At 48.3% G+C, this 16,324-nt stretch overlaps 1 protein-coding gene across 1 annotated transcript in view; it reads left to right on the top strand.

Moving 5' to 3' along the window:
* GRP (gastrin releasing peptide) overlaps window positions 1-16,009 on the top strand; it is a 25,405-nt gene extending 9,396 nt beyond the window's left edge. The window contains exons 2-3 of the mRNA XM_075343315.1: window positions 1-234; window positions 15,665-16,009. The exon at window positions 1-234 is cut by the window's left edge and continues 14 nt beyond it. Coding sequence (XP_075199430.1) covers window positions 1-234; window positions 15,665-15,712 — 282 coding nt within the window. The 3' untranslated portion in view covers window positions 15,713-16,009. The remainder of the gene's footprint in view (window positions 235-15,664) is intronic.
* Window positions 16,010-16,324: the final 315 nt, after the last annotated feature.

The following is a 16,324-nucleotide window of genomic DNA, read 5'->3' as shown; positions in this document are numbered from 1 at the left end:
AAGAAGAGTATAGAGGAATACCCCTATATGTATGACGGAGGGGAACGGACCGCGGCCACAGGGTACATGGATGGAGACAAGTCAGTGGAAGGATCGCAGCAATGGAAGGACGCTCTGATCAGTTTATTGAAGATGCTGGAGACCAGTGACGTCAGGAATTCCCAGTCCATGAGAGACACAAAGTCATATAACCGGAAATTCTGGGACTCCGAGGACAACAATAACTACAAAGAGGTGAGTTTATTCTTATATTTATAGCCAAACTAGCTGTAGTACCCGGGCGTTGTCCAGGATAGTAACTGTCTGTCTGTCTCTCTCCCAGTCTCTGTCTGACTGTCTCTCTCTTTCCCTGTCTGTCTCTGTGTGTCCGTCTATGTCTATCTCTCTGTCTGTCTCTGTATCAGTCTCTCTGTCTCTCTCTATCTCTGTGTCTCTGTCTGACTCTATCTCTGTGTCTGTCTGTCTCTCTCTCTGACTCTTTCCCCGTCTGACTCTTTTTCCGTCTGTCTTTTTCCCCGTCTGTGTCTTTCCAGGTCTGTCTCTTTCCAGGTCTTTCACTTTTCCTAGTCTGTCTCTTTCCCTGGTCTGTCTCTTTCTCATGGTCTGTCTCTTTCCCCGTCTGTCTTTTTCCCCATCTTTCCCTGTCTGTCTTTGTCTGTTCTCTGTCTGTCTCTTTCCAGGTCTGTCTCTTTCCCCATCTGTCTCTTTCCCCATCTCTCTCCTCACTGTCTGTATCTTTCCCTGTCTGTCTCTCTGTCTGTCTCTTTTCCCAGTATGTCTCTTTCCCCGTCTGTCTCTTTCCCCATCTGTCTTTTTCCCTGCCTGTCTTTGTCTGTCTGTCTGTCCCTTTGCAGTCTGCCTCTTTCCCCGTCTGTCTCTTTCCCCATCTGTCTCTTTCCCTGTCTGTCTCTTCCCCATCTGTCTCTTTCCCTGTCTGTCTCTTCCCCGTCTGTCTCTTTCCAGGTCTGTCTCTTTCCCCGCCTGTCTCTTTCCCTGTCTGTCTTTGTCTGTCTCTCTGGCTGTCTCTTTTGCTGTCTGTCTCTTTCTTTGTCTTTCTTTTTCCCCAGTCTGACTCTTTCCCTGTCTGACTCTTTCCCTGTCTGTCTCTTTCCCCGTCTGTCTCTTTCCCCGTCTGTCTCTTTCCCATCTGTCTCTTTCCCCATCTTTCCCCATCTGTCTTTGTCTGTCTCTGTCTGTCTCTTTTGCTGTCTGTCTCTTTCCTTGTCTGTCTCTTTCCAGGTCTGTCTATTTCCAGGTCTGTCTCTTTCCCCGTTTGTCTCTTTCCCCGTCTGTCTTTGTCTGTCTGTCTGTCTGTCTCTTTCCCTGTCTGCGTCTGTCTGTCTCTTCCCCCGGCATGTCTCTTTCCCCATCTGTCTCTTTCCCCATCTGTCTCTTTCCCCATCTGTCTCTTTCCCCGTCTGTCTCTTTCCCATCTGTCTCTTTCCCCGTCTTTCCCTGTCTGTCTTTGTCTGTCTCTGTCCGTCTCTTTTGCTGTCTGTCTCTTTCCTTGTCTGTCTCTTTCCAGGTCTATTTCCAGGTCTGTCTCTTTCCCCGTTTGTCTCTTTCCCCGTCTGTCTTTGTCTGTCTGTCTGTCTGTCTCTTTCCCTGTCTGCGTCTGTCTGTCTCTTTCCCCGTGTGTCTTTTTGTCTGTCTGGCTTTTTTTCCTATCTGTCTCTGTCTGTCTCTGTTTGTCTCTGTCTCTTTCCCTGTGTGTCTCTTTCTCTGTCTGTGCCTGTCTGTCTCTGTCTGTCTGTCTCTCCACCGACATCATATTCCCTCACACATAATCTTCTTGAATGTCCTTTGTTCCTATAGCAACCAATCACAGCTCTTATGAATAGCTCTATTCAGTTTAATGGAGGCAGGTTTTTTGGAGAGTAACTGTAAAGCGCAGGGTTAAATTTTCTTGTCAAAGCATAGTCTATGACGTTCCCTGAGTCACATGGGGCGTCTGTGCAAAATGTTGTGACTGTAAATGCGACGGTGTGGATTCCTTTAGCAGGGACAGACACACACACACACACACACACACACACACACACATACACACACATACACACACACACTCAGCTTTATATATTAGATGATTAAAAAATGAGAGAATCCTGGTTGTTTTATAGCAGAAACAGCGCCACCCCTGACTATAGGCCGTGTCTGGTATTACAACTTTTCACCATTGAAGAGAATGGAATTGAGCAGCAATAACATGCGCCACTCATGGTCAGGGAAGGCGCTGTTTCCGAAAGAAAGCGACCATGTGTTTCTAATTTTGGATAACTCCTTTAGTGGGGTTCTCACTCTGGGCACCCCCAAATCATCAGCTGATTAAAAAGGTATTTTATAGGTACAGCCCCTCTGTATAGCGAAGGAATCGGAGGTGCAATACCGCAATACCAGGAACAGCTGGGCCAGGGACGGTTTAAGACATAGTTGGGACTTTGGCAAAAGTTTAAAGTGGGCGCTAAATGCTGACACATTGCTCCATCACAGACAGACATTGAGGATACAGGTATATATACTGAATGGTGGCACAGAATGATCACTATAGATCAATCTGTCCTCATATTACCATGTTATCGGCAGCTCTTCTGCAGTCTGCGACGGGCGATGTGCTGCCGAGAACAAGGATCTCCGTTCTGCCATAAACAATCCAATCACCCGATGAATGAGCAGAATTTTGCAAATTCCTTGTGCGATTGCCGACACTTTTACAGCTAAGAACTCTCATCTGCGCTGCCGGGATTTATAAATGTGGATGCTGCATACACACACAGTATATGACACAAATACTGTATGCTACACACACACATCACACACGCATATATAGCTGAGCACATACACACATAAACACATATAAATATATACCAAATACACACACAGCACACACAGGTATACACTGAGCACATACACACATATGTATACACACGCATAACACACACATGCATACACTGAGCACATACACACATGCATACACTGAGCACATGCACACACATGCATACACTGAGCGCATACACACATATGTATACACTGAGCGCATACACACATATGTATACAATGAGTGCATACACACACATGTATACACTGAGCGCATACACACATATGTATACACACATGTAACACACACATACGTATACACTGAGCACATATGACTCGCCCACCCCAGGGCTATGGGACACCCGGTGCCGGGCCGGACTAGTCCGGTGGTAGTCAGTGGTGGCTGGGCCCGGCTCCGTGGCCCTGGTGGGTGTCAGTTGAATATGTGGCTGATGAGTTAGAGTTAATGTTCGTGACGCCACCTGTGGTATGCGGCTATTAAGCCGCCGCTGTTATGGGAGAACTCCGGGGTGATGTTATGACAGCTATGATGGTACTGCTCCCCACAGGTGGAGCGATGCCCCGGGATACCGTTGGTGCCCGTGAAAGTCTATGGTGTTGTGTGGCTAACACGGTGCAGGGCCGACAGGCGAGGAAAGAACCAGGCACAAACAACAGTCTCTTTACCTTTTCCTCTTTTACTCTGGGAACAGTCCAGTCCTGGGAGACCGTTACAGGTGGTGATGGGGATCCGGTCGGCCTGGAAGTACTTGGGATGATCTTTCTGGCCAGCTGAGTATGAGGCCTACTCCAGTACTTTGCTTTGTGATGATAGGACCCTGCTTCTCTGAATCCAGCAATGGCCCTCTTTGCTGCTGGGACCGATGGCACGTCCCTTCTTTCTGTAGGTGGCTGCGCAGACCCTCTCTCTGGTGCTTCTCCGCTGGAGTCTACACCGGGCCCTGATGCTGCAGCTGTACCTTGGATCTTTCTGGGCCAGGGGCTTGCAGCTCTCCTGCCCTTCGGACTCGGCTACCAGGGACGGATTTTATACCCTGGCAACCACAGACTCCGATGTCTGAGTCTCTCTGCTGCCTCTCAGCTATTCCTGCTTCTCTGGGCCAAGCTGCTCCAGCTCTAGGCCCCAGATTCACAGGACAGCTCACTCTGCGTCTGTTCACTTTCACTACTCCCTTCAGACTGACTCCACTTCCTCCCTCTGGTCAGGTAGAGGAAGGCTCCCTGGAATTCCAGGTTCAGAGCTCCCCCTGCTGGCCGGAGGGAGAACTGTGTTGGGTGTTAAACCTGCTGGCCAATGGATCTCCCAATTACCTCCAGGCTCAGCATTAACCCTTTGGGAGGGCAATGCTGTTGTGGCGACCAGGTCCTAGGGCGCCACACTCCCCCTTAGTTAAATTCAGTACTCCCGGACTGTGGAAACAAAACATAACATGTCATACATTTCATCCCAATATGGGAGGCACATTCTCTTTAACGTTACAAATTCAAACAGTACTATAAGAGTCCAGTGTGGCTCCCTGCCGGGTGTCCATTACACTGCTCCATGGGGGACCCGCCGCGATAAAACCCCCAACGTAGGCTCTGGGCGTGCGTCAGAGCATTGATGACCCCACTCTATGCACGCCGGACGGGTTTTTCTTCAGGGGTGTCGAGCACACTGGTGCTAACTATGAACAATTTAGGTGTTGGCCACCCATAGTCCAGTGGCCCAATTGTCCATTTTCACAATCAAAGAAAAAGAAAAACATTTTGTACACAACATTACAGACATTTCGCATAACTATTTACATTCCAATAAATACTCTTTCTTTCTCCTTTATACATTTGATTCCCTATACCTTAGAGGGGGTTGTCCCCGAGTGCTGCGTTGGGACCTGCGTAGCTCTGGTGTTTGTCCCTGACTACTTAGTGTGTCTCCTATCTCAGCACTACCGGTAGGCCTAACCCCAATAGGTATGCATGATGATCGCCCATGTGGTCTAAGAGTCGCCAAGGGTATGACAGGTTCACCACTGACAGGGGGTTGATCCTCCTGTTCCACTGCTGGCGTGTCACCTCGTGTCGGGGCGGACGGTTCTTTGGGTGAATCCGGAACCTGTTCTGTTTCTGGCTCGACCAACTGTGGGAACGTCAGGACCGGTACCACTACGGCACCATTTATGCGGGTCCAAGTCTTGGGGAATTTGCCGAGGATTGTTTGTATCATCTCTTCCCCCTCTTCTTGAACTTCCTCCACTTCCTTTTGAACTTTGCACCGCTCAGGGCACGTCTTCAGGCGGTCTCGGGAAATTGCTTGGCAGGTCTTGCCTTCATCTTTGCTTATGAGGCATACCTTACTATTGTCAAAGTTGGAGGGGATAATGGTGTAGGGCTCGTTTTCCCACTGATCATCCAACTTATGCGTCTTCCGCTTCTTCTTGAGGACTTGTTCTCCAGGTGCTAAGGGAGTTGCTGGGGCTGTTTGATTGTAATGCTGTTCTTGTCTCGTTCTTGCTTGAGACAGGCTCTTTTCCACGCACTCCTGGACCTTACGGTACCGCTGCTGCCGTTCTGCATCCCAATCCTCTATTTCTTGAACCGCCTCAGGCGACACAGTCCCCATCTCAAAGTCTACAGGCAACTTGCCTGGTCTGGCTCGCATCAGGTAAGCGGGGCTGCAGTTGGTCGAAGTCACTGGGATGTGGTTGTACAGGTCTACCAGATCTGGCAACTTTTCTAGCCATTGGTTCCTCTCTTCCAGCGGTAGGGTCTTCAGCATATCAATAACCACATGGTTCATTTTCTCGCACAGTCCATTGGTCTGGGGGTGGTACGGTGTGGTTCGAATTTTCTTACAACCGTACATGTTACAGAACTCTTGGAACACTTCAGCCTCGAATGCAGGACCCTGATCCGTCAGTACCCTTTCCGGATAGCCGTGCGGTCGACAAAAGGATGCCTGGAACGCTCTAGCTGCCGTCCTGGCTGTCTGGTCCTTCACAGGCACTACTACCAGGAAACGAGAGTAATGGTCCACAATGGTGAGGGCGTACACATAGCCTGACCGACTTGGTGTCAACTTCACGTGGTCCAGGGCCACCAACTCCAGGGGCTGCTTCGTGACAATTGGCTGTAGGGGAGACCTTTGGCTGGCATCATCTTTCCGCCTCAAGTTACACGGGCCACAGTCTCGGCACCATTTCTCGATCATCTTTCTCATGTGCACCCAGTAGAACCGATCACGGAGTAAGGCCTCCAACTTCTTCCACCCGAAGTGTCCTGCGTTATCATGATACGCTGCTAGGACCATTGGAGCATCCCTCTGCGGAACCACTATCTGCCAGACAAGTTCATTTGTTCGATAGTTGACATATCTCTTGCAGAGCTTGCCTTGGTAGGTGAACAGTCGTCCCCTCTCCTTCCACAGCTGCTGGGCTTCCTCTGGAGCGTCTGGGCCAAGATGGGTCTCAGCTTGCGCTAGCTTCTCTTTGACCAATCGCACGGCCGGGTCACCATTCTGTGTTTCTTCCCAATTATGGTGGAGTAATGGGTTAACCGAGACCTCGTGTTGGCTCGAGCGCTTCACTCCCACAGCATGCTCACACTGGGAAACACCCTGATGATGGAAAGCCGGTAACTCTATCTCTTCGAGTTCATCCAGGTCTTCTCCAGATTCGGGTAAGTGAGGCATTCTGGACAGCGCATCAGCATTGTTATTCTTCTTGCCAGCCCGATACTTGATGGTAAAGTCAAAGTTAGACAGCCGGGCCATCCACCGCTGTTCCAACGCACCTAACTTGGCTGTTGCCAGGTGTGTCAACGGATTGTTGTCCGTGAAGATGGTGAACTTGGCCGACGCCAGATAGTGCTTGAAGCGTTCAGTCACTGCCCAAACAATAGCGAGGAACTCCAGCTTGAAGGAACTGTAGTTTTCTGGATTCCTTTCTGTGGGCCGAAGCTTCCTACTGGCGTACGCTATCACCTTCTCTCTGCCTCCCTGCACCTGGGACAACACGGCTCCCAGGCCCACGTTGCTGGCGTCTGTATACAGTACAAACGGCTGGCTGTAGTCAGGGTAGGCCAAAATTTCTTCTCCCGTGAGAGCCCCTTTCAGCTGGACAAAGGATGTTTCTAGTTGGCTGCTCCATTCAAAGGGAGGGCTCTGCTTCTTAGCCTGCTTTGGCTGGCCCACCAGGAGATCTTGAAGGGGCGCTGCTATCTTGGTGAAACCATCAATGAACCTTCGGTAGTAGCCCACCAGCCCAAGGAACTGCCGCACCTCCTTTACCGTGGTGGGTCTTGGCCAGTCCTTGATTACGGTGACTTTCTCCGGATCAGGTGCCACACCTTCTGCGCTGACCACATGACCCAGGTACTGTACCTTTGGCTTCAAGAGGTGACATTTGGACGGCTTGATCTTCAGGCCATATTTTGACAAAGACTCAAACACTTCTGCTAAGTGCTTCAGGTGGTCTTCATAAGTCTTGGAGTAGACTATGACGTCATCCAGGTACAACAGCACGGTTTCGAAGTTGTGGTGGCCCAAGCAGCACTCCATCAACCGTTGGAATGTCCCTGGGGCGTTGCAGAGCCCGAATGGCATACAGTTGAACTCGCAGAGGCCCATTGGCGTCGTGAATGCAGTCTTCTCCTTGTCCGCCTCTGCCACGGGAACCTGCCAATACCCACTGGTGAGATCCAAGGTGGAGAAATAGTTAGCTGACTTTAAGGCTGTTAGTGACTCCTCTATTCTGGGTAGTGGATAAGCATCTTTATGTGTAATGCGGTTAATTTGCCTGTAATCTACACACATTCTCATTGTACCATCTTTTTTCTTTACGAGCACTAGTGGAGCTGCCCAGGGGCTACAACTATCTCTGATAACCCCAGCCTCCTTCATTTCCCGTAACATTTCTTTGGCACGCTGATACTGTGCGGGGGGTACAGGGCGGTATCTCTCTTTAACGGGAGGATGATCACCCGTGGGGATTTGATGTTTAACCCCTTTCACCTGCCCAAAATCTAGGGGGTGTTTGCTGAAGACCCGCTCGTACTCCTGTACCACCCGGTAAACCCCATGCTTTTGGTGTGAGGGGGTGGAGTCGGTGCCCACATGTAAGTTTTGGCACCAGTCTTCCAGCTGCCCCTTGGAGCCATTGTCTTCCGCCTGGTCGGACGGGATCAAGGGTTCCACTGCTTTGATGGTGTTGTTGCTGACAGTGTACAGTTTTGCTACAGTGGCGTACCGGGGCAATTTGGCTTCCTCCTCCCCACAATTCAGGACACGGATGGGCACTCTCCCCTTGCGGACGTCTGCTACCCCTCTGGCTATCAGGACTCCAGGCCTGCTGTCTGAATACACCGGTTCTACCAAGGCATGGTAATCCTGACCCTTGAGGCCTATTGCTGCCCGACACCATATCAACATTTCACTTCTTGGGGGTATTGCAATGGGGAGGGGGTCACTTACCCTCACACTGCCAATTTCTCCTCCGGCCAGCTCTACCTGCTGCCTCCTCATCAGGGCTCTGATCTCCCTCTGTAGGGCACGCTGCTGCCCGGAGCTGGCAGTTTCAGACGCCTGTTGCAACAAAATTATCACTTCGGCAACACAATTTTCTATCACATTTGTACCAATGGTTACCAATGGGTCAGATTCTTTGCGATCAATATCTACAATTATCATCCCCTGACACGGCAATTCTACCCGCCCCACTTTAATGGTTACTTCTTTGTACCCAATTTGAGGTAAGGGCTGACCATTACTGGCCACAATTGTTAAATCATCATCTGGGCCATGGTCAATGTCTGAATCAGCCCAATATCTTTTGTACAGTTTGTAGGGGATGGTTGTTACCTGGGACCCCGTATCCAGGAGGGCATTCAAAGGGATCCCATCCAGCACAATAGGAAGGACCGGTCGTCCTCCCACATACTTGCTGCGGCTGGGTGTTGAGCCGGGCTTCCTTACACCTGGGGGTCGGCTCCTGGCCCCAGGCTCGGCCCATTTAAAGGACAGTATCGTGCAATGTGGCCCGCCTGGCTGCAGCGGCGGCAGATCGGTTGTCCCGTTGAATCATACCGGTCTGTGTCTCTGCCTCGGGTCGGCGGAACCCTCCTCTGTCGCATCCATGGGACGTCATCTGGGCTGGAGGCCAACTCGATTCTTGCAGGCGATGGGGTCACTTGTAGAGACTGCACGGTCTTGGCAAGGGCAGCCACAGTCTTGGTCAGCTCCTGGACCTGCTGTCTGAGCTCTGCAGTGGGATCCTTATCCAGGGACTGCGCCTCAGCCCCTGCAGTGGCTCGTGTTGCAGGCACCACCCCGGGGTACGTGATAGCAAGAGGCCGGAGGGGTACTGGGTCATTCGGTGTAGATTCTCTCAGTACCCGGATGGCCTGGTCCTTAAACTTTGCAAAGTCCAGAGCAGGGTTCTGCAGGACCATGATACGCAGCTGGGTCCTGTGGGCATCTGACAGGAGCCCCTCTATGAACTGCTCGGTTAGGAGTTTGTGTTCCTCACGTACACTCTCTGGGTCCACTTGTTTAACCGCTTTCAGGGCCTCCTGCAGGTTTAAGGCATAGTCCCTTATGCTGTCTGTGGCCCGCTGCTTGCACCCAAAGAATCTCATCTTTATCTCTGCTGCGGTGCGGGTGTCAAAAGTACTCTTTAGCTTGGCCAGTATCTGGGTTACTGTCCCTTTATCTGTATCAGGCCAGGACTTCACTTCACGCTGGGCTGCGCCGGCTAGCTGTCCCATTAATATGCCCACCTTCTGGCTCTCAGTCAGCGTATACACCCGGAACAAGCTGTGCAGGCTTTCTCTGAAGTCGCTCAAGGTATGGGACTCCCCGGAGTACTGCGGCAGCCATTCCGCTCCCGGTATGTACGGCATGGTGATCGGCATTACCGGCGCTACAGCGGGGGCTGGGGCGACGGCGACAGGGATCGCTTCGGCTGGTGCTGCGGCGTCTCGGGCTATGGCAGCCACCTGCCCTCCCTCTGCGTCGGACATCTTCCTCCCCCTTAGTGAACCTTACCAGGCTCCGTTCACTTTTCAAATTTCCTTCTGGGTCGCGCGGGGTTAACAGCGCTCTGCTCTGATGGCGCGCTCCCTTCGCGCTCTTTGTCAGGCACGCCCCCCTTCTTCCTGCGCTCAGTGAGGCTAATGGCGGCGGCAGTTTTCAAACAGTGAAACACGCAGTAATACAGTCTTTAAAGCGCAATTCTTCAGGCGCACAGTACCCGGTGTGACCGGGCACGAAATCCTGTTCGTGACGCCAAAAGTTGACTCGCCCACCCCAGGGCTATGGGACACCCGGTGCCGGGCCGGACTAGTCCGGTGGTAGTCAGTGGTGGCTGGGCCCGGCTCCGTGGCCCTGGTGGGTGTCAGTTGAATATGTGGCTGATGAGTTAGAGTTAATGTTCGTGACGCCACCTGTGGTATGCGGCTATTAAGCCGCCGCTGTTATGGGAGAACTCCGGGGTGATGTTATGACAGCTATGATGGTACTGCTCCCCACAGGTGGAGCGATGCCCCGGGATACCGTTGGTGCCCGTGAAAGTCTATGGTGTTGTGTGGCTAACACGGTGCAGGGCCGACAGGCGAGGAAAGAACCAGGCACAAACAACAGTCTCTTTACCTTTTCCTCTTTTACTCTGGGAACAGTCCAGTCCTGGGAGACCGTTACAGGTGGTGATGGGGATCCGGTCGGCCTGGAAGTACTTGGGATGATCTTTCTGGCCAGCTGAGTATGAGGCCTACTCCAGTACTTTGCTTTGTGATGATAGGACCCTGCTTCTCTGAATCCAGCAATGGCCCTCTTTGCTGCTGGGACCGATGGCACGTCCCTTCTTTCTGTAGGTGGCTGCGCAGACCCTCTCTCTGGTGCTTCTCCGCTGGAGTCTACACCGGGCCCTGATGCTGCAGCTGTACCTTGGATCTTTCTGGGCCAGGGGCTTGCAGCTCTCCTGCCCTTCGGACTCGGCTACCAGGGACGGATTTTATACCCTGGCAACCACAGACTCCGATGTCTGAGTCTCTCTGCTGCCTCTCAGCTATTCCTGCTTCTCTGGGCCAAGCTGCTCCAGCTCTAGGCCCCAGATTCACAGGACAGCTCACTCTGCGTCTGTTCACTTTCACTACTCCCTTCAGACTGACTCCACTTCCTCCCTCTGGTCAGGTAGAGGAAGGCTCCCTGGAATTCCAGGTTCAGAGCTCCCCCTGCTGGCCGGAGGGAGAACTGTGTTGGGTGTTAAACCTGCTGGCCAATGGATCTCCCAATTACCTCCAGGCTCAGCATTAACCCTTTGGGAGGGCAATGCTGTTGTGGCGACCAGGTCCTAGGGCGCCACACTTACATATGTATACACTGAGCACATACACACATATGCATACACACACGTAACACACACATGTATACACTGAGTACATACACATATATGAATACACACACAACACACACATGTATACACTGAGCACATACACACATATGTATACATACACATAACACACACATGTATACAATGAGCATAAACACACATATGTATAAACACATATAATACACATGTATACACTGAGCACATACAAACATATGTATACTCTGAGCACATACACACATATGTATACACTGACCACAAACACACATATGTATACACTGAGCACATACACACATGTGTATACACTGAGCAAATATGTATACACACACACGTAACACACACATGCATACACTGAGCACATACACACACATATGTATACACTGAGCACATACACACATGAATACACTGAGCACATGAACACATATGTATACACTGAGCACATGCACACACATATATACACTGAGCACATACACACATATGTATACACTGAGCACATACAGTGGGTACAGAAAGTATTCAGACCCCTCTAAATTTTTCACTCTTTGTTTCATTGCAGTCATTTGGTAAATTCAAAAAAGTTCATTTTTTTCTCATTAATGTACACTCTGCCCCCATCCCCCATCTTGACAGAAAAAAATAGAAATGTAGGAAGGTTTGAAAATGTATTAAACAAGAAAAACTGAAATAACATGGGGTCATAAGTATTCAGACCCTTTGCTCAGACACTCATATTTAAGTCCCATGCTGTCCATTTCCTTGTGATCCTCCTTCAGATGGTTCTACTCCTTTATTACAGTCCAGCTGTGAGTAATTGCCCAATTTGCCCACCCCCCATTCCTTTGTCGGGGTGATCAGCACAGAGTGGAGGCCATGGTTGACTGAAAGCACGCTGATCAGTGAGGACTAGTGCAGCAGGATATGTAGAACATCAGATGGGCAAGTGGAGCTGGAGGCACTAGATGCAGCTGAGCAGAAGAGCAAATAGTACAGATACAGCAGATATGTGTAGTCAACTGGTATCTTGCTTGCAGAGGAGGAGTTACACACAGGATTAGCAGAAATGCTTAGGCAACCTGATATATAGTTAGCAGAAGTGTGGTTACAAATAGGAATTGCACAGAAGTATAGTCAAACTGGTATCTTGGTTACAGAAGTGCACTTATGCACAGGAATAGCAGAAATGCATAGGAAACCTGATATATAGCTAGCAAAAGTGTAATTACAGATAGAAATAGCAGAGATGTATGAGGAAACTGGTATCTTGCTTGAAGAGGCACAGTAACGCACAGGAATAGCAGACATGCATATGAAACCTGATATATAGCTAGTAAAAGTTTGATTTCAGATAGAAATAGCAGAGATGTATGAGCAAACTGGTATCTTGCTTGCAGAAGCACAGTTACACACAGGAATAGCAGAAGTGCATAGACAACCTGATATATAGCTAGAAAAAATGTGATTACAGATAAGAATAGCAGAGATGTATGAGCAAACTGGTACCTTGCTTGCAGAAGCGCAGTTACGTACAAGAACAGCAGAACTGCATAGGAAACCTGATATATAAGTAGCAGATGTGAGATTTCAGATAATAATAGCAGAGATGTATGAGAAAACTGGTATCTTGCTTGTGGAAGTGCAGTTATACACAGGAATAGCAGAGATTTATAAGCAAACTTATACCTTGCTTGCAGAAATGAGGAGAACAGTAGAAAGAAGTGGGTAATGTGCAATTTTTGATAACAGAGACAAGTTTGTTTACATGTTACTTGACACAGCAGAGCTGAGAGTGCAATAGCACGAGGTTAAGGTGGACAGAGCTTAGAAATAAAAACTAATTGCTGCATTGTAAGCTGGAGTGGCTCAGAAGTGGCATCTGGCTGGGACCTAGTCAAATGGAACATGAGGCAAAATCCTTGAAAAGTACATTGTAGCAAGTTGCTCTACTTTCTGAATACTCAGGCAGTGTATAGCTGCCTGAGCAAGCCTTAAAGGACCTTGGGTGATGGCACCAGAGATGATTACCCAACAAGCCAGGCGCTGACAAGCACAGAGGAAGCCAGGAATTAAAAAATGAAGTAATGCCCAGCATTGGAGCCCAAACAGGCACTGCCTGGAGGAAGGTCACACCTTTGCACTAGGTCTTTTAGGTGCGGGACTTTATGTAACTCTTTCTTAAAAAGTCAAAGAATGGAGAGAGCGCAGCAATGCATATGTGACTGCTCAGGTCACAAATCTGTGACTTTTCTCAGGAGTGAGCTATCCATCAATATGGCACAAATAATAAATCTAATATATAAAGCTGAGTGTATGTATGTATGTGTTTGTATATATGTATGTATGTATGTGTGTATGTTCGAAAAAGGAATCCACACTGTTGCATTTACAATCACAAAAGTTTGCACAGACGCCCCATTTGACTCCGGGAACATCATAGACTATGTTTTGTTGGGAAATTTTAACCCTGGCTTTACAGTTACGCTCCAAAAAACCTGTGTCCATTAAAGTGAATGGAGCTGGGAGCTACAGGTCATTAATAGGAGCTGTGAGTAGTTGCTATAGGCAACAAAAGACATTGTTAGTATAAGGAAGCTTATGTGTGAGGCATTATGATGTCGGTGGAGAGACAGAGGGAGTCAGAGACAGACAGAGAAAGAGGCAGACAGGAAAAGAGACAGACAGAGACAGATAGGGAAAAAAAGCCAGACAGAGGCAGATAGGGATAGAGACAAAGAGACAGACAGGGAAAGAAAGAGACAGAGGCAGACAGGGAAAGCGACAAACAGGGAAAGAGACAAGTAGACAAGGAGACAGACAGGAAAATAGACAGAGAGACAGATAGAGAGAGAGACAAACAGAGAGATAGAGAGAGACAGACAGATAGAGAGAGACAGAGAGACTGATACAGAGACAGACACTGCTAGACACAGAAAGACACACAGAGACAGACAGAAACAGACAGACACACAGATAGACAGACAGAGACAAACAGGGTAAGAGACAGACAGAGAAAGACAGACAGACAAAAAGACAGAGAGACAGACAGAGACAGAGAGAGACAGACAGATAGATAGAGACAGACAGAGACAGGCAAAGAGATGCAGAGACAGACAGGGAATGAGACAGAGAGACAGTGAAAGAGACAGACAGAGAGAGACAGAGACAGACAGAAAAAGAGGCAGACAGGAAAAGAGACAAAGACAGACAGAGACAGATAGGGAAAGAGACAGAGACAAAGAGACAAACAGGGAAAGAAGCAGACAGGGAAAGAGACAAGTAGACAAGGAGACAGACAGGGAAATAGACAGAGAGACAGATCGAGAGAGAGACAAACAGAGAGATAGAGAGTGACAGACAGAGACAGGAGAGACTGAGAGACTGATACAGAGACAGACAGACAGAGACAGACACTGCTAGAGACAGAGACAGAAAGACACACAGAGACAGACAGAAACAGACAGACACACAGATAGACAGAGACAAACAGGGTAAGAGACAGACAGAAACAGACAGGCAGATAAAAAGACAGAGAGACAGACAGAGACAGAGAGAGACAGACAGATAGATAGAGACAGACAGAGACAGACAAAGAGATACAGAGACAGACAGGGAAAGAGAGAGAGAGACAGGGAAAGAGACAGAGAGAGACAGACAGAGACGAACAGGGAGAGATAGAGAGAGAGACAAACAGAGAGACAGATATAGAGACAGACAGATTCAGACAAAGAGACAGACAGGGAAAGAGACAGAGAGAGACAGGCAGAAGCAGACAGGCCAAGAGACAGACAGACAGAAACAGACAGACAGAGACATAGAGAGACAGACAGAGACTGGGAAAGAGACAGAAAAACAGTTACTATCCCGGGCAACGTCGGGTACTACAGATAGTTCCCTATAAATGTGATAAGTGATAAGTACATATAATTACAATAGACATTATTGCAAAATGTTCAATCTGCTTTATTATGGACTGCATCTTTGCGCTATAAAGACTTGTTTAGGTTCTGCTCAAGATAACGTAACAAAATTATACAATAAATCATTAAGACAAAATGAAAAATGCTGCAAAAGCAAAATACATGATCAAATGATGAACCGCTTATGTATTGAGGGATTTGCTACATTGTAGATGTTGGAGAAATGGAGGAGTCTGAGTGTTGGGAAAATGATTAAAAGAAAATGATACGCCAAAGTTTTGGCCAAAGTTATCATATAAATAGCTGAAATGATAAAATTATAGTTGCAGGCACCACCGCTAGGTGGAGCTCTCTGCATATGGATTTGTATCAGCTTCTATGGAATTCTGTATATGTGGTAAGCTCCCCCTAGTGGTGGATGCAAGTAAAGAAAACATTATTATTAAAGGAAGAAGATCTATACCATCTCCTGTCTTGATACCTGCCCTATCATAATGGACTGAACTGCATCTTTTGTTGGTGCACCAATGCTCATAGCTGTTAATATTTTTTCAGGTGTTGGATTACCTCTACCAAATGATGAAGGAGAATACACAGAGCTGAGAGGATGAAGGGAAGAAGCAGTTTGCACCACAGAGAAGATTTGTCCCACATTTGATTGTACCAGATGCCCGATATATTATTTCTGTAAATGATACTTTGTGTACATGGTGCGTTCACTAGTGATAATCTTACGACCCCATGTTTCCAGAGCACGGACTTACTTGCCTGACGTGTAAATATTGGTCTAGGAAGGGTCTTCCAGTGACATAATTATATTTTAGCACCAATGACAAATTCATCTCTTTAGTTTGTAGACACGGAATATTTTGACATTCACAATAAAAACTTCAAATAAAACTATTGTGCTGCCTGTTGCATTATATATTATGCTGTGTGCTGTATTATATATTGCGTTGTGTGCTGTAATACATATTGTTCCACGTTTTATTATATATTGTTCCGCATGTGGGATTATATGTTGTGCCGCATTTTGCCGTGTTTTATATTACACATCGTTGCTTGGAAGTTTGTGAACTCCACAGAATTTTCCATATTTCTGCATAAATTTATCACACCACTGCATGGCTTTTTAGGCAGATCTATCCAAGAAATGTTCGGTGGGAGAGAATGCTATCAGGGCCATATAATGAATTGTGGGGTGGATGCTATCAG

The sequence above is a fragment of the Anomaloglossus baeobatrachus genome, chromosome 1 (assembly GCF_048569485.1).
Source record: "Anomaloglossus baeobatrachus isolate aAnoBae1 chromosome 1, aAnoBae1.hap1, whole genome shotgun sequence".
Lineage (NCBI taxonomy): Eukaryota > Metazoa > Chordata > Amphibia > Anura > Aromobatidae > Anomaloglossus > Anomaloglossus baeobatrachus.
Note: the sequence above shows the minus strand (reverse complement) of the source record. Positions and strands in the feature narration are given on the sequence as shown.